General features: G+C 40.0%; 1 protein-coding gene across 6 annotated transcripts in view; it reads right to left on the minus strand.

Annotated features, from left to right (window-relative positions):
* DACH2 (dachshund family transcription factor 2) overlaps positions 1 to 23,149 on the minus strand; it is a 260,918-nt gene that overhangs the window by 14,779 nt on the left and 222,990 nt on the right. For all 6 annotated transcript variants that reach the window (XM_071757543.1, XM_071757541.1, XM_071757545.1 and 3 more), the window contains 2 exons: positions 2,359 to 2,504; positions 1,695 to 1,842 (listed from right to left, as the gene is read on the minus strand). In XM_071757543.1, coding sequence (XP_071613644.1) covers positions 1,695 to 1,842; positions 2,359 to 2,504 — 294 coding nt within the window. The remainder of the gene's footprint in view (positions 1 to 1,694; positions 1,843 to 2,358; positions 2,505 to 23,149) is intronic.

Raw genomic sequence — 23,149 nt, forward strand, 5'->3', positions numbered from 1 at the left:
TAAACACCAGTGTTCTTTTAAAATTACTCTAAGTCTGAAAGTGTTGTACACTCTGGCAAATACTGCTCACAGGCACTGCTAAAATGAAAGTCAAATTTCTACAGGCAGCGTTTTGCAATCTCTCATTAACTTGCTTCTTCTATATATTAGATACCTGTGAATCTCAAATAAAAAATAATACTAGAAAATTTTCTAAAAAATTTGGAAAAATTCTGGGAAAAGCCACAGCATCTGCACATTTTGTGGCCACTTTTTCATCTCAAGTCTTACTGGATTTTTCAGATCTTTCTGGGTTTGTGAATGCTCCAGTTAAGGGAAAAGAGAGGAAGATCCTTACATGGGAATACTGTGAAAACTTCTGAAGAATGTCAAAATATGATCCATAGAACGAAACTCTGGAAAAGTGAGCAATCCATGTGTAAAAAATGCCTCTCTCTCACTTTCTGTAATAATAAAGATTTGGACGTAGACATGAGCTGGAAGACAAACAATTCTGAGGATACTGATTATTGGGGAAATTCTCTTTTGAGCCAGAGGCCAACAAAAGAGCCTGCAAATGGCTTAAGGTTTTTGTTGACTGAAATGTGGCTGAGGAAGCTCAGAGTGTGTCTGTCTGCCTGCAGGGAGGGGGAAGCTCTGTTTTTATAGGAAAAAAGCAGCTTCAACCACACTTGGACTGGAATGCTGCAACATTTCTGAGCACTCATTGCAGCTGAACAGCTTCAGAAGTATTTTACTGACCCTTCACAACTGGAAGTGCCTCTTTCTGAGCCTTGGAGCTTCAGACACCTCATTCCAATTCAACTTGCACAAGGAGACAGGACTTGGCACCTATTTTTTTGGTCTAATCTAGCTTTATCTTGGTGATTTTCATGGATGTAATTTAGAAGTAGCTTTTGGCACACAAAGTACTCTTCCCAATCCTTCAGATGCAGATTTGAATTTTAAACAGAGTAACTGCTGCCTTTGCAATATCACAGTGAAAAATTCAGATTTACCAATTTAATTGCCTATTATTATCAAAAGCTTCTAAACAGTCATGGGTTTGTCTTCCATATGGGAAGTGCTATTGTATCTCATCCTCCTGGTGGAAAACAAAAGTATCTCAGGTTATTTGCTTCAGGTCTTGCACTTGAGAAGACAATTTCTCAGAGTTCTATTTTGTTGCACTGAAGCTCCCTACAAGAGAAACAAGCTGACCAGCACCTCAACCACAGGACTGGGGGCTAGATAAATAGTGGGGTAATGAAAAAAAATCACCTAAATACCCAAATTACAGCCATATCTTCCTCACAGTAAAATTAATCCTTGACACTTGGGAGGAAAATAAAAGAAAACAAAAGAAATTAAAGTTGTCAAATGAAGAAGTGGGGCTGGGAATACACAGAGTGGCAATAACACATGTGAAAGCCATGAAACTGCATCAGCTTTTCTCCACAGAACCAGCCAAACCTCTCTGCAGCCAGTTGCCCTCCAGGAAATAATCCTTCAGTCACTGTTCTGTCTGCCTACAGAAACGTGGGCTTCATTCTGTTTATATTAAATTTAAATCTTTCATTACCAGTGCCAGTCCTCTGCTGCATTACACTGAAGTCTGAATGTCAGTTAACTCCGAGTCCTCCACAGCTCCAGCTGGAAATGCCAAAGGGTTACACATTTAATAGATAGCTAAACTCCATTTTTCATTCACTCACCTCTGCTTTGCAGCTCAGCTGTGAGTTGCCTTTCCAAGCTCTCTCTCAGTTCTCTTTCTCTACAAAGCTCCATCTTTAACTCTTTCTTTTCCTGCTGTATCTGCTTTTCCTGGACTCTCGCGTTGTCCACAGCCACTTTCAGTAGGCCCTAAAATACACAAAGAAACTCTGAAAATACTATTTTTTTTTTTCCAGCAGTGAGAAAATTATGGGCTTTTATGGTTGGGTTTTGTTTTGTTTTGGTTTTTTACACCATCTAAGAGAACAGAAAAATTAAAAGCAGGAACCTATAGACCTGGAATGCGACTGCATATTTGTAGCTCAACATCCAGGAGCAATTTTATAGCATGGAATCAGCAGAGCTTTTGCTAATTCATCCTACTTATTTCCAAGAGTGCCACGTCACTGCTGACCTGGGGCAACTGCAGGGAGAGGCACAAGAGGAATAATGAGATTGGTGAATTTTAATATGCCCATTATTGACAAGGATTAAATCAAATAGAGAGTGTGTGAAACCCTCTCGTGATGGAGAACGCCAGAAAGTGGAAACCTAAGCATTACATTGAATAGAAGAAACTCAAACTGCAAATACAAAATAGGTTTTGAAACTTTATAAATAAAGAGATGGAAAAAGAAAGCCTGGCCCTGAAGGGAATTAATTTACCTGAATGTTGGTTAATAGTGTTTCTACTGATGAGAGACCATCAGCAAAAAGAAACGGCGCTGGGAATCCAGGAGGCAAGGCCTGTCCAGCCAGTTGGACTTTATCTAAGGTTGGTTTCATTATTGGAATGGCAATTTGGACCTCTTCTGCAAAGATAGGTTTAAAAAGCAACGTCAGAAAGCATTAGAAATATAGGCAAATGGCATTTTTAGAAACTAGCATCCTGTTTACCTGGAAGTCAAAATACAAGAGTATTGGTAAAGCTGAGGTTGTTTCAGGCTTTGGGCAGCTGTGATTGTTGCTAAAGAAAGTTTACAAAATTGTACAGAACAATAATAAATACACTGAAGACTGTAACATAGCTGTACCAGAGCACAGACTATTACATCTCAAATTCTACAGAATTACAACAGCATTACGCAGTTCATTAAACCTGAACGACCTTTATTCATTCTATCGTGTTTGCCATCCTGTCACGTGCATTTTTTTTGCTGCTATAACCTTGAAAAAAATTCTAATCAAGAAATGTATCACATCTCTTTACTCCTTTCCCCTTATCCTTCCTGTACTCAGCAGTAAATAATCTCCACTGAGTCATCCCCTCCTGCTTAGCTAGCACCAGCTCCACCTTGGCAGGGAAGTGTCAGCACAGGTTTTCTTAACAAGTACCTTGCTACTGTCAGCCCTTCCAGCCAAAAATGCTTTGCTGAGTTCTCCCTGCTGGAGCTGGGAGGAGAACTGGGTGGCAGGGGGTGCCAGGAGCAGCCAGGGAGGGCACCCAGCACGGGGCTCCTGCCTTTTCCTGCCCAGCACCAGAGGGATGCATCACCCCCAGACTGCATCCTGGGGGCTTCCCCTTCTCTCCTTCCAAACAGATCAAGTGTTGCACAGACAACTGAAAGGTGTATCCTGAAAGAAATTATAATCTTAGTAATTGTTTTTCAAAAATCCTTTGAATTCTGGGATGAATCATTAAGATTATCAATAAACTCACATGTTTGAATAGGAAAAATCTAAACATATTTTAGGATAGTCACTGTATCCCCTTTCAGATCCCTATGAGTACTCCATCCCCACATACTCATTTTAAATACCAAGTTAACTGCTGAAACCCACAAAATTCAAATCTCAGTCTGTAAAGCCAAATGTTGTACATTTCTTTTAACATGCAATGCTAAAATCCCTATTTCTGTGTAAAATTCTGGGGAAACCCAGCCTAGACATATAATGTTCCTGCAATTACTGGAGAAACCATGATGTTTCTCCTCAGCAGCTGCTTGTTCCTAACACTTGCAGCTCATGTTCTGCCTGTGGGTTCATGATGTGTGTGTTTTCTGAGGGCAACTTGCACTGCCAGTCCTGATAGTTTCATTTTTCAAGTGTCTTGGTCATGTCAGAGCCAGGATTTACAATGAGATGAAACCATATTCAAAAAAACCTCCTTCTCCCACCTCTCTCACTTTAAAAAAAAAAAAAATAAATCCAACAACCGAACACCTCAAAAGGAATCTGATAATAAGAAATTAAACCACAGTGTCTCTCCATCAGTAACGTTATCTACTTTAACTAAACCCAGAAGCATTATCTATGGAGCAGCAAGTGCTAAAACACTGACAGAGAACCAGAAGCATGAGCAGATTTTAAGTAGGTTTTGCAATCTCTTGCCTTCAGTGTGTGATTTCATTAAATAAAATATCTTCATAATGATTCTTCAGGACTAACAGCAACAAAAGCCAGTAACCTCTACACATCTTCACAGCTATCACTTTAGAGCTGTGTTCTTACAATTTAAGTGATCCATTTTAAAAAAATCTGAGTTTGTGCTGATTCAGACACACCATTTCTCCTATTTAAATATCATATATCAGTGGCAGAGTTTTGAAAAGAAACTGATAACTTCTTGTATCTGATGCTACACAGAAATTGTGTCTACACCCTGGGGTCACAAAAGACTAAACAGAAGTGGCACTGGAAAAAGAAAGGGAGCCACGAAGTCTGCATAACAAAACTATGGGAGCTTTAAAATCTCCACTCTTTGGAGATGAAAGTAATAACATTAAATTGGCCGAAAGGAAAATTACTATTGACTGTGAAGACAGGTGGCATGGTCTATGGTTTGTAATGTTACTGTACAGCAGATTGAAGTTTCAAAATAGTATTACTCTTCTTTAAAGAGATAGACACAGCTAAATTAGGTGCTGCTTGCTGCAGTGAGGATCAAATGCAAAAAGAATCATATTTCATCAGACCTAGTCAACAGCAGGAAAATAAATAGAAATATAAGAGGTATGGAGGCAATGATTCATTTTGATAATCTGGCCCAAGAGAGACACATAGAGACAGCACACAGATCTAAGCTTCCACCAAAAGACAAATAGGACACAGAGGGTGGGAATTGGGATGACAGTACAGCAGAGGTCACATCGATTTTCAGCAGCAGTTTTCACACAGATGAGATAACCCTGGACTCTATTTGGCCCATTGTTCATATCCTACCTGTCCCAGAAGCAATAAATTTCCAAGTCCCAGAAAAAGGGCAGTAAAGAAGAAGGATTCTACTTATGACTTCTTATGATTAAGTTTTTGTGCTAACCAAACATGCTTTGCAGACCAAGGTCACATTGCATGTTAAAGTCTGTAATAGCTGAAAACTAGAAGCAGCATATTATGTTTTAGCCTATATGGGTGGAAACTGTCAAACCATTCATCATTTTTTTTTCTTTCTGATTGAAATCACACTCTGCAAAGAAGAATGATAAATGCATTAGAAATCTATTTCAATCTTGTAATAGGTCTTCACATCTGAATGGTGTCTACATCTTGCCCACATTCTGAATAAGTGTACTGTTATTTATTAGGCAGAAATTTATTAGCTAGACTGGAGAAATCATAATTGGTAAAGCAATTAAAAATGGCATGTGCTGGAAAGCATCTCTTTACTAGAAAAAAAAATAATGTTGATTTAAGCATTTCAATTTTTAAGAACACTAAAAATATAAATGCTGAAAGCTGCACTCACACATACAGTGCCACAGAATAAGCAAGAAATAAAGCTAGGACAACTGCAATCTAACCAAGGACACAAACAACCTTCCTATTTATTGAAGCAAAGTGGGAACTACTTTTATCGAGCTTGTTTGTTAAACCTGCCATGCTTTATAATAGCATCCAGGAATCCATTTAGAGCGTGGTCTTTTTATTTTAATTTCTACCTGGTTTCCAGATGAATAGAGAAAAGCAGGAATTATACTGCAGGGAGAACTACACAGTAAACACCAGCAGTGAACGGAATATTATCCATTGAAAGCACATGAAAATCTGCTAGAAAGTTTCCTGTTCTTAGTTCAATATACTGAAGTGTTTCATCTTCTAAGTTGCAGAAACAGGGGTAGGAAAATTAAGCCTCAAGCTGCAGACTAAAGGAAGCCCTGGGAACAGGAGTCACAGGAATTGCTCCCTGCCTGAGAGCACATGGCCCAAAGCAGCAGGCAGGTCTGGCTGCCAGCTGCTTTATATTCTGTCACAAGGCATCTTCTGAAACCCATCCTTCATACACCTGATACACTTGACGTGTCACATCCCTCTCAAAACAAGGTAGAAATATTAAAGCTACAATTTACATCTTGCCTAACACCGAGTTATTTCTTCACATGCACTTCAAAACTCTTATCTGGAGCTGTGTATGCGTTCCTCACCCCAAACAGCTCCCAGGATGATAAATCCTGCATGAAGCAAGGGTGGCATATGGAGAAGATAGTCACTGTTTACACAAAATTTATACTTATTAATCTCTTAGTTACTAACCAAGACATTTGATCTCAAAAAGCCTTCAGCCAGCATTAATAAAACAGTTTTGGACCTAGAAGGCAGCTGGGTCACACTCCTTTTCCCTGCCTGTGGCACAATTCAGAAACCTGAGGACTAAAATGGTTTATTGCAATTACAGTTCTGTCAGCTGCATATCTGAGGGCTGGGGATCACATTGAGCAGTCCTTAGTTACAAAAGAACAGCCTGGATGCTCTAATGGACCTTTCTGACTCTTAGTAACACAAACCAGAGAATCTGCAACATCAGCTGGGCTGTGTGTGCCACCTGTCTCTGAAAATAAAATACATTTTTATTTGAAATAGCATTGTTTATATGGAATAACATTGAATTATGAAGATCTTACAGAATCATCCAAACTGAGAAACCCTGAGTGGAGGAGGTCTCTTGACTTCCAGTTGTGTGTCTGCTTCACAAGTGACTGAAGCAGTGTCCAAACACGGGTGTTCTGACAGAGCCCAAATGCTCATTTTTTGATTGCCAAAGCCGTTTAAAAAAAAAAAAAAAAAAAAAAAAAAAAAAGACGTTTTTTAACTTTGAACTTTGGCAACTTCTGTGTTGCTTAACCAGAATCTAAAGTAATTGTGGTTTTGTTTTTTTACAGTCAGCATGAAACCCCTGTAATCGAAGCATTTTTTTATTTCAAATATTTTGTATATTTAGGTCTGCAGGGACAGGGTTATCTGTCTTCAGTGTCTTAATAACTCTGAAAATCCTCCATAAACCTCTGCCTGTGTTTTTTTTTTCCCTCACCCATTGCTTCTCTGCCAGGAGCTGAGCACTCCTGTTCAGCAGTGAGAAAAGATCACTGCTCCTCCTAAGCTAGCACCATCCAGACTTAGAATTTAATACTTGAACCTTGTGATTCTGGTGCCAAATTTAAAGTCACTGCTGGTTTTCTTAATTACAGGCCCTGAATGAACAGGGGCAATGACTGCAGCTGGGGAGTAGCTGATTAATCCAGTGCACTAACTTCAAATCAGACTTTATTTCATTTTCAAATGATTGATACGACTTGAGAGCATGCACACATTTGTCTCTATTGAGCTTTGCTATAAAGAAATAACTTTAAAAATAGTATCTAATCATTAGGTATGCATTTGGTATACATTAGGTATACATTTGCAGGCTGCCTTAAAAGCTTTTGGAAAGCATCACAAAACAGGAACATCAACTACCCTGGCTTCATGGTATCCACGTCTCCTCCATGCACTCTGGAATCAGTTTATTGTCCTGAAAAATGTTTAATAAAACCTTTTAATTCTTTTCAACAAAAGGGGAAAATGCAGCCCCTGTCTTACCTTCTTTAGAGCAATGGGTTTAGGAACAAGTGAGTATTTGGAGCAGTAAGACAAAAAAAAAAAAAAAGATAAAATCTGTGCTGGGGGTTAAGAGGGAGCATTTTCCTGAAGGGTGTCATAAAGCAAGTTCTTAGTGTTTGAATAGAAAATGGAGGCAAAAAAGCAGAGAAATTAAAACTGCACTAGAAAAGGCTGAAATCACAGTTCACAAATTGTCTTTATCTGTGCACTCTTTATCAAGAGGTGTGTAATTATGCAGCTTTGACATTTTCATCAATGTAACTCTCATTAATAACACAGAAAATTATACCTATTTATAACTTCAACATATTTACAATATACACTGATGTTCACATTGCACTGATGGTAAAAACACCTGAAAATATTTTATTAATTCAAAGTGTAAACCAAAAAGGACCAAGTTAGATGAGATACTAGGTTTGCAAGACTGGAAAATGAAATTGAGAAGTGCTGTGATTCAGTAGCTGGACACCAGGACTGAAGTGTCCCACTGCAAGGAACAAGTTCAAGATGCACAGATTAAGTAAAACAACTGATGTCACCTGAATAAATTCTGTTTGTTAAACAGAACATATGCATAATTAAGGCAACTTAAAAAGCTTTGAAAAATCCTATATTTTATAGGCACAGCAGTTATTTACAATTCAGAGTTTGTCTGTGTTATTAGTCCATCTGCTTCCTCCCCAAACCTGCCTCTCAGGTGGTTTTTGGTAACCTGGATTCCAAAACATTTAAAACTGTTCAGTGCATGAAGATGCTCCTTAATCTACACAGAAGCTTAACTACCATGGATCTGCATTTTCCATCTGGCAACTCAAAGTAACTGCTTACTTTCAGCTAGCAGGAGTGCCTTGTCACCCCCACACTGACAAGCAGCATTATTTCTACTAAAAAGAGACAAAACTATTCAGTAAAAGGCTCGTAAATAAATTGCTGTGGTTTGGAAGAGAGGAGGAAAATGAACCAAAATCAACAAGATCCTCCTCATGGTCATTATCAAGAGGTTATAAAATTTTTCTCAGCCGCCTCTCCTATTCACATTCACAAAGGTTTGAGGAATTTTTGTGGGGGTTTTTTTTGGTTTGTTTTTTTTTTTTTTTAGTAGTGATTTTTAAGCATGGCTAAAGCCTGACTGTTCTACTGAGATTTTGAACTGTCAGATGAGGATGGGTAGGAGGAACTTGCCAAGATAAAAAAAAAAGAAAAAAAGATTCTTCGATTTTCTTGGCGGTTTCAGCTTTTCCCTATTAATGTTGAGATTATTTCTTCAACTATTTTGTTGCAAATATTTATGACTCCATATGGAACAACAGATGTTGAAGGGAAGGAATAGCAGAAAAGACTTCATTTTCAGCAATTACCCTGCTACTTGTTGTCATACTGTAGGTGTTCTTAGTGCATCTATTTTACATACCACCCTGTCCTTTCACACACTGCAAAAATGTCAGTTTGGATAATTAATGTAATAACTTTAGTCCAAATCATTTCCAAATTATTCATTTATGAAATAAAATATAAATAGGACAACAGGAGAAAGAAATCAGGAAGGAAGGGGGAAGATGGGAGTTGCTTTCTCTGTGTTTCTGGGATATTTTATCAGGAATCAGTTCCTTGCAAAGCTGCATTAGGTCCTTAATACAATATCTTTGTCTTTAGGACAGATTCCAGTGACTGTTAGTAAGGAGAGGAAAAAAAAGGAAACAGAAACCCCAAGCAATCCAAGCAGCAGTCCAATAAACAACAAAATGATTGCATAAGAAAAGTAAAGAAACGGAGATTGGGTGTGATGAGGATGGATGGAGATGGGGTGATGGTGTTTAAGCTGAAGAAATGTCTGTTGTGACTGGTCAGACTGGGCAGCCTCCCAGCAAGGCAGTCAGAGCTGGCTGGAGAACACCCATCCCCACCACAGGGCCCCTGGAATCTGCCATGGCCTCATCAGCACCTGCACTGCCCTAACACCAGAGCCACCAGTCAGCAGCACCCAGAATCACAGAGGGATTTGGGTGGGAAGGGACCTCTCAAGGTCACCCAATCCAACCCCTGCAGTCACAGGGACACTCTCACCCAGCTCAGGGTGCTCAGAGCCTCACCTTGAACAGCTCCAGGGATGAGCCCTCACCCCCCTCCCTGGGCATCCTCTGCTATTTTTCCACTGCCCTCCTGGTAAAAGAACTTTTTCCCAACATTCAGTCTAAATCTCCCCGAATTAAAACCACTGCCCCATTCATCCAGAACCTGGGATCCAACAGGAGTGCACGGGGGCCCTGAGAAGGAGGGAGAGGGAGAAGGATGCTCCCAGGCTCCTGGGCAGTTGTTGTCCCATGCAGAACAGGAGCCACTACAGAGGTCAGTGGGAAGATGAGGGGCTCCACGGGGAAGCTCTGCTGACCCCTCTGTGTCTGGAAATTCAAGAGCTGACAAGCAAAACTATGTCCCAAACAAAGGCTGCCTGGGCCTCCATACTCAGGGAATCTCTTTCATGTCCCACTCATTGTAATAAAAATATACAGTGTGCTTTTAAATAATTTTCATCATCCACTCCCCTTATTGCAGGATTTGGTAGTATAACCAGTAATTTGAAACAGAGCTCATTAGAAGGATTCCATTTTCCCCTTTTTCACAAACCCCACACAACTCCATAAATGCTTCCAGACAGCTGGGATGGGTGGGTCCAGGGTTTTACCAGGATGGGACTCCTGCCCATGGTCCCGCTTTGCACCTGAAGAACTCCACCTGCCTGCTAAAGCTTCTCTGAAGTTGTCCTCCTGGCCCAGGGATTCAAATGTCACCTGTGGGTAAGTCACAGGGCTCAAACCAGCATCATTCCCTTCCTCAAAGTCTGTGTCCCTGATCCCAGGCAAAACCAGGCTGGAACCAAGACACTGGTGCCTTCTGGGGTCCCAGGCAGGAAAGTGAACCAGTTAAAGCTCAGTGGTCACTGCAGAACTGACTGGTAGCCAGGTGCTGTCAGAATGAGGCAAAAGAGCTCTAAACCTCCCATTCTGTAAGTTGAAATATTTTTGTAATGTGTTTGTCTTCTGTGGGGTTATACGTGTGTAAAACTATATAAATATTATAAATAAAAATATACAGAGATTGCTTATTGTATGATTAATGCTAACACAGTTATTATGAGATGCAGGGTAATTAATCTCTTAGTACTAAAACAGTCCCAAGCTAATACCAATATTATTACTGTTAAGTTCAATTTCTTAAAGCACATGGATAACCAGCAGTTAAGTCCTCCAAAGATTTGAAGCAGGCAGAGTACTCCATTTCCTGAATATTTCTGGATAATTATTCCTGCTTTATTAAGGTTTATTTTACAACTGTGTAAAGTAGGTTATAAAGGACAATTCTGCTATTATGTCCTCCCCTGCTTAGGTTTAATAAATATTATATTCCACACTATCCATTAAAGCCAAGCAGTGGAGAAAATAGGAGTGGTAGTAATCTCCTCCACAGATGTAAAATACCTTTAATAAAATAAGGGTGTATAACAGTCAGGAACAAATTACTGAGGTCTGCTTTAATAAAATAGTACCCTTAAAGAAGTATTACTCTTAAGGTACTGACATTCCCACTGGTGATGCAGTGTATCCTTTCAAAGCAGTAGAGCTTGTTAAAATGGCAAGATATCTTTTTGCAATAGAGTGTTTGTGTCCAGACAGATACAGGGTTTGTACAGAATGCATCCAGGGAGCCATAAAACTGGTGGGAAACATATTTCTCCGTGGTATTTTAGTACTTTGAAAAATTCAATCACTGGGAAAAAATGTTTTGCTGTAAACATCTGAAGAGCCTTATAAAAGCAATGGCTTCCCACAGCACCTGCTTAAATAATTTTAAGAGGGACTATGTCTTTGCTCATCTTCTAAAACTTGTAGAAAGCTTCTCCTATGAATTCCCCTGGTGCTGTCAGGCCAGGGCACTTTTAATCAGAAATAATTGAGTGCAATTGGGGGGTGTTCACCAGCAGGATTTTTACCCTGTAGAAATAAGACAACTTCCCAAATGGATTGCTGGGAGAAATGTGATTGCCTTAACAGGAAAACAGACCCAGAAAAAATGATCACCCTACAGGTTCCTTCCGAATGAATGATGAATTCTTCTGATGTCAGAAGTTCTCAGTGTCTGAACTCAGTTCAGCTGCACATTGATTTTGTAAAGCCCTTGATTACCAATAAGTGTGAGAACTTCATCCCATTTCAATTCCCCTTCCAACTCTCCCAATCCCCCAGATGAGCAGCAGTTCCCTGCTCCAGGTGTCACCAGCTGATTCCTGATGTGTCCAGGCTGCAGAACCCCACAGAACACTCTGTCCTTGGAGCAGCTTCTGGGATGTCCCATGTCCCATCCCTGCACCCCCAGGTGTGCACCCACCTCTCACCAGGGCTCAGCCCCACAACCTCCTGCAGCTATTCAAGGTTGCAGGCTGGACCCCAAGGCAGCTGAGCCACTCCTGGGCTAAGAATGGTTGGGATTTGGCTTAGCCCCAGGTCTCTTCCCCATTTTAAGAGGGGAAGGAGCAGCCCCTCTGCTGGGAAGGTCCTGGCACATCACTGTTCCATCCCGGGGACAGAGTCCCAGACAGCTGCATTGCACCAGCTCCTGGTGGGGAGAGCTGCATGTCTATAGCAACCTAGCCCAGCTCTTTCCCACCAAATCATTCCATGGTGCTCTGGGGAGAGAGGAGTTTTCCCAGCACACAGCCCATCTCTCAAATGACAAAACAACTCCTGGCCCACACGACAGCTGTGAGCAGAACACAAACGTGAGCCCAGCACCAAAGGAAAAGCCCAAGAGCTCCAGCCCTGAGCCATCAGCCTCAACAGCAAGCTGCATGAAGTTCCACTGCACCCAGCAGAACCAGGCAGTAAAGCCCTGTGCCTTAGGCTCCTTACACCAACAACTGCCTAATATCTGGTGGAGCCCCAGCACAAGAGCTGGAGAACTGAGAATGGCTTTTCCCCTCCTCACAGCCATGTCTGCTACAATCCCATTCTTCCAGTCCTTTGGCATTGCAAACCAGGCACTTCAGCAAAAGTTTGAGGAGCTTCACGAACCTTTTGCCTTTAAATAACTATAATTTCCAGTAGACTTTAAAACCAAAAAATGCCACTGGTGTCACCATTAGTAAATAAAATCTACTAAAGAGATTTCTGGGTAAGTCTCTTGGACTTACGTTCAACTGAAAACAAAACACAAACCAAAAAAAGTTAAGACAAAACCCCAGTGCTCCAGACCTCTCATGCATTCACAGATTTCAAATGAGCCTTTGCTTTGGTTGGATGGCTCAAAAACCCAACCTCATGGCCCCGTCCCTGCCTGTGGCCTCAGAGATGTGGCAGTGATGCCTGGAGGGCCGTGGAGTGAGCTCTGGAATTGGCTGCCAAGGGAAAACACAAGGGAGGGAAAAGAGCACCATGGGAAGCACCCTCATGCTCCAAAGAAGTTGAAAAAACAGTTGTGACCAACCCCCAAAATATCTTGCTCATATTTGGCAAAAAAACAAACCCCATGACTGAATGCAAGTTACCAAAGGGCTGGGTATTTTCTTCCAAATGGCAGAACTGAGGCTCTGTGTCCCATTAGTGCCACATTCCTGGTAGGATTCCCTTCTCTGCTGGGATTCCCACCAGGTCTGCTAGGAGCATGAACATCCTGATGTCTCTAAGTCATATTAAAAACTCTATAAGGCATAAAATCTGATTAAAATATTCAGGTTTTGATTAGTACCACTGCGCCTTTCAGCTTTTAGCAACCAAAGCATTTTCCTTTTCAGACTGCCTTACTCTCTTTGCAGGGCACACTGTGTTTTCACTCTGGTTTATTCTACCTCCTTGCTTTGAAGCTGTGCATTACTTGAGAGAGTAGCTGACATACCCATTGACAAGAGTGCACAAAATGAAGCTTAATGAATCCCAAATGCAATGTACTTCATCTGCTAAAATCAATGTGCATTGCCTGCTCCAGTATCTCCCTGTGAAATTGAGGCATTTGCTCAGAAATTTCTCTCTCAACAGGGTCTTTTCTTTTTTTGTAGTGCTTAACTGCCTTTTGTCTGCTCTTGTCTCCCTCCAGTGTTGCTCAGATGGCAATCTTTTATTCCTTGTGCAAACTCATTTGGAAAATGCTGGATGGGCTACAGCTGTGTACTGCTATGTGAGGTCTAATGCATGTCAAGCACTGCTTTATCCCCACTGAATAAACACAATGAACCAATGTTTGAACTGATTATTAAAAAGGCAGGGTTCTAGACTGAAAGTAGTATTTAAAATCAGATTTAATCAGCTAGTTTTGTAAAATTCTGAAAGGTATTGATGCTCTACATGCTGCCATTTGAGCTCTGAAGTTTTCACAATGGTTGCTGCAACCCAAGGTGCCAAAGGGATGGAGCCATTTCTGGGTGGTTTATGCACATGCAAGGATGCAGCTGATGAAAAACAAGCAGTGGAAGCACAAACATTACCTGGAAAAGTCTTTTCTGACCAGTCTTCTAAGAAATAAATAAAATATGTGGTTTTTCAAGAGCCAGTCTGTTCAGGTACTGCAGAATCTGGGCAGCTAAGTTGTACTCACCCAGGAAATTAGGTTCTTGCTTTTAGGACGTATAAAATCTAAATTCATACTCTCTAAAATCTAAATTCATACATATAAAATCATAAAGTCATACAATAAATACTGACTTAACATCAATCTGCATTATTTCTGACAGAGGCATCCAAGTTGGATACACAATCTAGAACCAGAAATGCGATTTGTTTAAACTGACAACTATTAAACCACGCAACAAATATTTTTCTTTCCCCAAGCCAGAATGTCATAAATAATAAGATATATGGAAATACAGAAAATTAAGTAATTTTTAATCAAAATAATTATTGTGCATCCAAAACAGGTGCCCCTCACCCTCCACCTGACACTATTTGGGGAATCCCATGTTTTGAAGCTCTATTTGAAGGTTTGAGTAATGGTTAATTTGAAGTGAAACCCAAAGTCTAAATTTTTCTTGAAACAAGTAAAAATGCTTCACTATTTCTCTGTGGCACCCCAGGAAACTATGTGAAAAAAATGTGAAAAAAAAAAGTAAAACTATGTGAAAAAAGTTGCATCGTGAAGCAACTAAGTATTTTTTTTCTTTCTTCAATCTAAACCTGCCAACACTGTCTTGAAATTCAGGTTGCAAAAACCAGCAACTTTTTTTTGAGTAGCAACACGAAGAACCTTCATTAGCTTGAAGCACCTTGATTATCAACCAAATGAGGATTCAGCATGGAGCAGATGAAAATGGCAAACTGCTATAATTACAAATGATGTTTTGTGTGTGATTGTGTCTCAGGAATTGTTACAGGATGCTGTGAAAAAAAAAAAATCATTTGAATTCCCAGGCCAGAACAATATGGTCCATTACAATGATGTACTTGGGAGCAGAAATGTCATTTGTTATGTTTCACATTGTTTCTGCTCTATCCACTGAATCTATATTTAGTTTTATTTTTTAAAAAGGATGAATTTGCTTTAGAGAACTGACAGCTTATATGAATATTTTAGTTTTGCTTGCAAGTATGGCATAAAACTCAAGCTCCAAGTTCCCTGGAATACCTACTGAGAATAAATTCTATGTTTATTTGTATTTCATTTTCCTTGAACAACTGCCTTTCCCTTGGGTATATATTAAAAGCATAAAAAGAATGAGCCAAATTCACTTCTCAATAACATCCATTCAGCATTGTTGAAGCTTGTAAAATTGCACTAGAGTAGCCAAGGGGAAAATTTCACTCACTATTTAGTAAATATATAGAATTTTTTTTATTTTTTTTTTTTTTTCAGGTTGAGAAGATGTATTGTTTAATCTTTACATTCTCTGCCTGCTGTTGCTCATCAAAGAAGAAAAAGCAGTCATTTTGTTATAAATTCCTCTCCTCAGATGGGAAGGGCATGATGTGTATGCTCTGTTCACTCATTCAGACGTTCTCTGTGCATTTCCCTTTGGACTTGTTGAAGACTCAGCAAAGTTTCCATCAACCCCACAAAGAACTCCTCATGTTTACTGTGCCATTTGCCTTAAGATTCCCATAAATAATTTTATTTGACCCACATTCTAAAACCCACAGGCTGAGGAAGTGTTAGTGACAGAATGGCTTCAAGTGAATTTGGCCACTGGGAAGGGGCAGTCTCAACCCAAGCTGAGGAGCATTTTCATACTGCAGGCAGGTTGGGATCAACACATCCACTTTTGTAGCAACTAAACCAAGCAAATTCCATTTAAAAAAATGCAATGAAACCCAAGCTCCCAGTAGAGCTGAGATGGTCCCAGTGCAGCAGCTCTGCCTCTCCCACCTCCTGCTCCAGGCTGGCTCTTCACCTCCCTCCTTCAACATCTCTCAGTACCACACAATATGAAAAAACCCAATTCCCATTATGGAAAATCACTTCTCTCACTGCAGCTGAGCACCACTGTGGTTTCTGTACAGTTTGCTTCTGCCTTTTTCAGCAGAGCTTACAGGAAAAAATCATCCAACACCAACCTTGTAGCACAACCCTGACTCAATGGAGGACGTGGCCAAGAGCCTGCTGCCCCCTGAAAAATGAGTTTATAGCTTGTTAGTAGAAAAAAGTTGTCTTTAAGATCTAAGCCAGTGTTTTCAGAAATATCATGGATTGTCTTTATTGCCAGCATAACAACCCCCCCCAATATAATAGCAAGTAATGTGACCATTGCCCTTGGCAGCACCATTAAACTGGGCAGTGAACTACTTCAAATAGCTGTGAGTGTTAAACATTAGTTCTGCCTTAAGTAGGCTGATTTTAACAGTCAAAATGTGCACTGCAGTCTATCTGAACATTAAAAGCACCTTTCAAACTTAATTTTACAGAAATGTTAACGACCAGAACAAACTATTGAAGGCAAAAAAGCAAAGTAATTATTTCAGCAGATGAAAGGAAACAGTAAATTAACACTCTTGTTTTAAAAGGGGGCTCAGTAACTTCTCTGCTTTAAGGAAATATCATTAACTGAAGGTACTATGGATATTTCACTTAAGATTTTTATGGTTTGTGGTTTCTTTTCTCTTCTGGCCTTTAAAAATTAGGTTTGAGGTACAAGGAGAGCTGTAAATCTTTAATCAAAATACAAGTTCCAAGAATGCTTTATCAAAATCACAGCAACAGAACTGGTTCCTAAATACCTACATTCTGTGCCACGTACACACATGTACATGCAGTGAGAGAAAGGGGGAAAAAAGAGAAAACAGAACAAAGCCTTCACCAGCAACAACCTTTATGTCCACAAAAGCCTCAAAAGACTGAAGCAAGCAGTTAGACATAACTAGAGTGACTCAGTAGTATTCCTAATACCAGTGTCTATGTGCAGAAAAAAAAAAAAATTAGGGACAACTAAACTAATCCTATTATTAAATTAAAAAGTATCCAGGGAGAAATTTGTCATAGCTTAGAAAATGCTAAGCTGCTTGTTATAAAATACAAAATACACTGATTTTTGTAGGAGCTGCTATTCAGTGCCATTCTGAAAACTGTTTTGAAACAGCCACTGGCTTGCAAGCATGATTTTCTTACCATATGTGTTGCAATATGGAAGCAGACTGTAGGCATTTCCAAAAAGAATTTCAGATATATATTTTTTAAAAATGTTTACAGCAAAATTTAGGTGATCATTATTTTTTGTGGACATGCATTTTCCACATTATAAAAAAATGTATTGATATAAAGTGAGGTTTGAAAATAATTTATTCTGCATAATCAGCATTGCTACATATGCTTTTCATTCTGAAATCACTCATTTGCAGCCTTCAGATGATGAAATGGTAATTATTCTGGTGACTTATACTTGTCCACTTTGAAAATATGGCCAAATGTAAAGTTTATTCAGCAGAGCAGCATTGCTGATGAAAGTGACTTTAATCTTGGCTTTTAATTAATAGTTTTTCATAAAGGGTACTCCAGTAGATAAAGATATGATAGTGTTGCATATGAATCAGTTTGCAAGTGTTTATGAATATTTCTGTAGATATTTAATGCTACACACACACACACAATCATGTAGGACACACGTGACCGAAGAGGTAAGGAAAAAACTGCATTCAGAATTTAGCAATTCTGAAGTAAATGGAGAATCAGAAGTTCAGGAAAAACTGATGATAAAGTCCCAGAAATCACTGGTTTTGACAGTAAAGCCCTTTTAAGTAGCTCCCATGCTCATCACCCCCTTCTGCAAAAATCTTTTGGATGCCTGTTTTGAAACTGCATCACATAAAAAGTCTCTGCACTAACACCTCTGGATATGTAGGATTATTATTTTGGGAGACATTTCCTTGATGAAGATATTTCGATGTGGAAATAGACACAATCTGGTTCATTCTTATACATTAATTAAATCGTGGCAATTAATGCCATTTCACATAAAAAATAGGAGCGGGAGTTGTTTATCCTCCCCCCCCTCCCCTATTTTTTTTCTTTGCTAGCTGAACAAAATGTATTATCTTATCCAATTTAATTGAATTTAGTCCTGATGCTAACTTGCAGGCTGTACTGACCTGACCAAGATAGAGACTTCCCAAAGTAGAAAGCCAAAGTTTGATGGGAAATTATTGCATCAAGCTGGTCAGGAGGGCAGAACATCATTTAGGAGATGACCAGGAATAGGTGAGGTTGAGGGGGACCTCTGGGGGTCACCTGGCCCAATACCCTGCTCCTGAAGAATCCGTGTGGCAGAGAAGGGAGGGCAGAGAGCAAACTCTGGACATGTAAAACTGGTTAAAAAGAAATCAGGTACAACAGGGAGAGGGTTGGCAGTTAAGCGAATTGCTGGCATGAAAGGAGAAGTCTATTCCACAGATTAACTCCCCATTTGTAGCCTCTATTTGTGTGAGGGTATTAAGGGAACACTTCAAGGAATAAGCAATAGCTGAAGACATCCTCTCAAGGTAGGATTATGTGGTGGAAACCCTTTAGATCTTGCATCAGACCCACTCAGAAGCTGCCAAAGACACCACCCCATCAAGCTGCAGGCTGCCACCTCTGCATTGATCACCCACATGTCAGGTCAATGATTATTTGGAATTGAGTTGTGATAAACACCACCACATTCAAGGCTTCACACAATAACTCCTACTTCTTCCCATCCACCGTGACACTGCTCTTGCTATAAACACATCTGTTCTAATATTAGGGTAAGAAGTATTTGTGAGCCAGCAGCCTAAAATCATAAGTTTCAGCTGCACGCAGCAAGGGATACACTTATTTAAAAATAAAACTGAAATCCAGTCTTCCACAAAAGCAGCAGTGTCATGAGAAAACTCAGGCTTCAAGTTTTGTAAGCGCTGCGCTTTCAATATTTGAGTGTCAGTCTTCATTCACTCTCTGACAAGGTTGTCAATCAAACAGCAATCTAGTTTTGTAAGGCTTTAACCAAAGATCAAAGCAATGATACTGCTGAGTTCACATCACCTTCCCAGAGATAACTGCTTGAACACTTCGGTGGGGCTGCATTGATATTAACTTTGCACTGTTCCTTCCCAGCAAATAAACCAGCCCCAAGCTGGAGAGCTCAGCCCCTCTGCCCCTTCACAACTGCCACCTCCAGACTCAAGTTGAGGATGACAGGTTGCATTCACTTCAACTTCCAGCAATTAAAAAGAAAATGAAATCTGCTTTCTGCCCCCTCTGGGAAACACCCTGAGTGTCTTTCACTCAATAACAATAGTTGAGCAATAAAAAGATGAGCGAGCAGAACGCGGTACATCATCCCTTTGCTTTTGACTTCAGCCCAATGGCAAATGAAAGGCATCCAAAATCAATTTCAAGCAGCTAATAAATTCAGTATGTGAAAGCAGTGAAAATATAACTTTTGCAGCCTCATCATCAGGCTGATTTGTAAGCAAAGCTGGGCCCAATTCCTGCACACTATGTCACCCAGACTTCCCCTTCCCTGCAGGTAATATACTTGTTCTACGGAGTTTATATTCTGAGGCTAAACAGAGAGATATATCTATCTTCTTTCCACAAACATGTGTCCTGGTAATATCATAATAAAAATCTGAATGTACTATGCCCAGGCAATCATGTCGATCACTATCAGCTGCTTCCTCCAGACAGAGTGAAAGGAAGGTGAAGGTTAACGCTGCACCAAGGGCACGCTGGCAGCACAAACCCCGCGTTCCCCAGCTCCCCAGCCTTTTCAGCACAGATCCCTTCAGGGCAGCACCAGGAGGGGGCTCCTGGGGTCTTTACTTGCTTGGGAACTGACGGAGCAGTTTGCCAGACCAAGCCCATCCAAAGGAAAGCTTCCAAAGGGGATGACTGTAAGTACAACATGAAGTACTCCTCAAACAACACCGCACATCCTCAGGGTACAGCTTCTCATCTTCCTGGGAAACCAGACAGGCAGGCACTGACTCCAAGCAGTTGCTTCAAATTTACATAGCAGGAAACCTAACCCTCAGTACCATCAGAAACTTTAATTCTGGGTCAAGCCCATCCAAATGATCCAGGGGGAACTGACCTTATGAATTAAGTCCTCTTTGCCAAGGAGATGTGTGGAAGATGTGATGCTGCAACGCAAACCCCTCAAGAAGGGGAAGGTGGCACAGACCAGAGCAGTGACCGTGCCATCACCTCTGGTTACACACCAGACTGGCACAGGCAGCATGAAAAATCACCAGCAAATCCCAAGGCAAGGCATGGAAACAAATGGCTGTGGAGCAGACCAAGGAATTTGTGGGTCTGTACTGAAAAAAAAAAAAAAATCAATTTCTGAGACCAAGAGCGTTTATTTCTGACACTGCCCACCTATGTGGTGCCTTCTGGATTTTTTGCTGATCTGACCCAACTGCAGACAAGTCACTTACACTTCTCTAACTCACTCGGAAGTCACCAAGAATGTTAACATTTTCTTGGGGTGTGGTACTTTTATTAAAATTAATGAATTTTCAAAAGCCACCAAACCCGAACAGGTTTCTGACCTTGGAGATTCCTGTGTCAATATATTGATTTATTTGCTTCCTGCAGAAGAGAAGACAAAGAGAAGGAATAGAAGGCAAGCAGGCAAGCTGGGTGCTGGGGAGAGCTCAGATTGACCGGGTAAAACGTGGAGAATGTAACTGAGGGAGGATGGTGTATAAGGACCCAGGACACGTGTGAGCTTTAGGATACAGCAGGAGGAGAAAACCATGCAACGGAATTACATTTAAAGGGGACAAGTTAGAACTAGGTGAGAGCAGTAAAGGAATTGCACTCAGAGGAAAAAATATTGCTTTAGCCCCTTAGTTCATACTGTGAACGTGTCGAGATTTTTCCTTCCCAAGGCAGAAGCCAGGGGAGGTTGTTCTGTTCTTTATTTCTTCACCAGAGCATCCTCCTCCTCAGATGGTGGCAGCTTTGATAGCCTGGACTGCTACTACAGGACTTGAGACAGCTGTATCCTCACCCTGCTGACACCCTCTGTTTATTTCTCATATTAGAAATATCAGTTCCTCTTCCCTCTCTCTTTCTCCAGGATTTTACTGACCAGATGAAAACGAGTCACCAGAAAACCCAACCCAAATCTGGAAAACCCTCAATTCTCTTGAAACTTGTACCTATTTTACCTGTGCACCTCTAATATTTCTAAGCAAGAGGAAATCCTGCAGGTAGCTACATGGATCACAAACCTGTGAATACCACAAAAGCCACCCTAGGTGTTACCACGGTTTAACTTGCACGAAAACTATTTGCTCATAAAATTGATTTAAATAATTTCTATTGCTGAGCACCCCTAATGCCATGGGGTGCTGCTCCTTTTCAGACTTCACTAAGCATGCACTGATTTTACAACTTCTTAGGCATGAATTACCCCCACAGCCAGGCTCTCCTGCCTGCAGGATTTAAAATTAATTTTCAAAACAGAAATTGGAGAAGCCAAACTTTGAGAATTCCACACAAAACCAGTTACTCCTAAATTCTGACAGTTTCTTCAGGTATTTGAAAAGATGGCAAATAATAAAAACACTTAAACACCAGAATATACTTAAATATAAAATGCCTTACTTTATCCATAATTAAGTCTTCATTTAGCTAAAAGTTTTGATATTATCTCTGTTATTTATTCTTCAAAGGAGAATAGTAATTAGAAAAGTTCTGCAAATTTGCACTAATGAAGCAGAAAAATCTGCTATGAAGCACTGAATTTTACTGATTACCATGTAAGCAAATAAATACCGAATCTTAAAAATATACCTATTCCTTTTCTTTTTATAATTTTGATAGTAGTTTATTTAAAATTACAGGTGATTCCTAGGGCTGTAAAACATCTTGGGGTGGGAATTGCAATTTTGCCACTAATCTGAAGATTTTCCAATGAATTTATATTCTACAAACATAGAGCAGCCACTTAAATGTGCAGCAAAATTCTATGTTAAAAAAAAAAAAAAAAAAAAAAAAGATAAAATAGAAAAGAGAAAGTAGATATAATAAAGAGACAGTGCCTACTACTGTTGAATCTGACCAGGAATATGGAAAAGTGCTGGCATTTCAGTGTGACCAAAGGACAAAGAGATGAGAGGGTCTCCACCAAAAATTTCTGAGGTCTCCTTCTATCTGCCAATCTACATCAAAACATTTTCTGGATGATCTCTATCAATTGCCTCTTGAAAGGAAACCTCAAGTCCTTTTTTGTTTACATCTTTCTTCCCTCCCCATCACTCAGCCTCTTCCTTGATGTCCTCAAGAAATCCCTCTAAATCCAGAGGAAAAAAGGATGCCAATAAAACCTGCCCTACTACTGAATGTGTCAGCACCATTATATGAAATAATTGCTCCTTGGGAGATTCTAGACAGTCAATTAACCCCCAATTCACAACTCAAGTGGCAGAGCAGACACTCAATGAATAAAGGGTAGGGGTTCAATTCTCAATTAGGATGAAATTTTTTTGTCTTAATAGTTTAATCTTGTGGGCAATTGAATCTCCCAGCGTTGTATTAATTATTATATGGATTGCAGGTAATTTCTAATTTAAAGGTTAGTTATGGTATACTGCAACTGGACCAGAGTCCTGGACTCAGATTTTTCAAAGCTGAAAGCCTATTCTGCCTTAAGGGGAAAAGTATTCTCTTCCAAAGAGAAAAGCAAATGTCTTTAAATTGTGCCTTCCTTATCTGGGATGCTTTATGTATTTTTATGCCAGAGATAAGATGACAATTATGTCATAGATCGTTAGAGCTAGGTTTACTGCTGCACAAAAATTCTATCACTTGTATTAAAAAGGATTTCTAAGCAGACTTTTAAGGATTAATCTCCTCTCAAATCATTTTCTTCCTATACTGTCAGGCACAGCAGCTTGGAATAGTAGCTTATTTTTCCATCTGTTAGACAGAGAGAGACTATCAGTTTGTGAAGTACTTTCTCAGTATTCTGTTTGGTAGAATAAAGTCCTGGATTTCCTCAGGGAAGCAAAAGACATATGCTGATGCTCTATGGTTTCTGAGTTGCTGCAGAGATGAATTCTTCTTGGCCAGTGTTCTGTTGAGTAGATGCTGGAATCATATAAAACAGACACTTGCAAAAAAGCAAAAAAAAAAAAAAAGTAAAATGGTGAGCTGGCCAGCCAAATCAGTGATCTTTTTTCAACTAATTATTTTTCTT

This window comes from Heliangelus exortis, chromosome 14, assembly GCF_036169615.1.
Source record: "Heliangelus exortis chromosome 14, bHelExo1.hap1, whole genome shotgun sequence".
In the NCBI taxonomy this organism is placed as follows: domain Eukaryota; kingdom Metazoa; phylum Chordata; class Aves; order Apodiformes; family Trochilidae; genus Heliangelus; species Heliangelus exortis.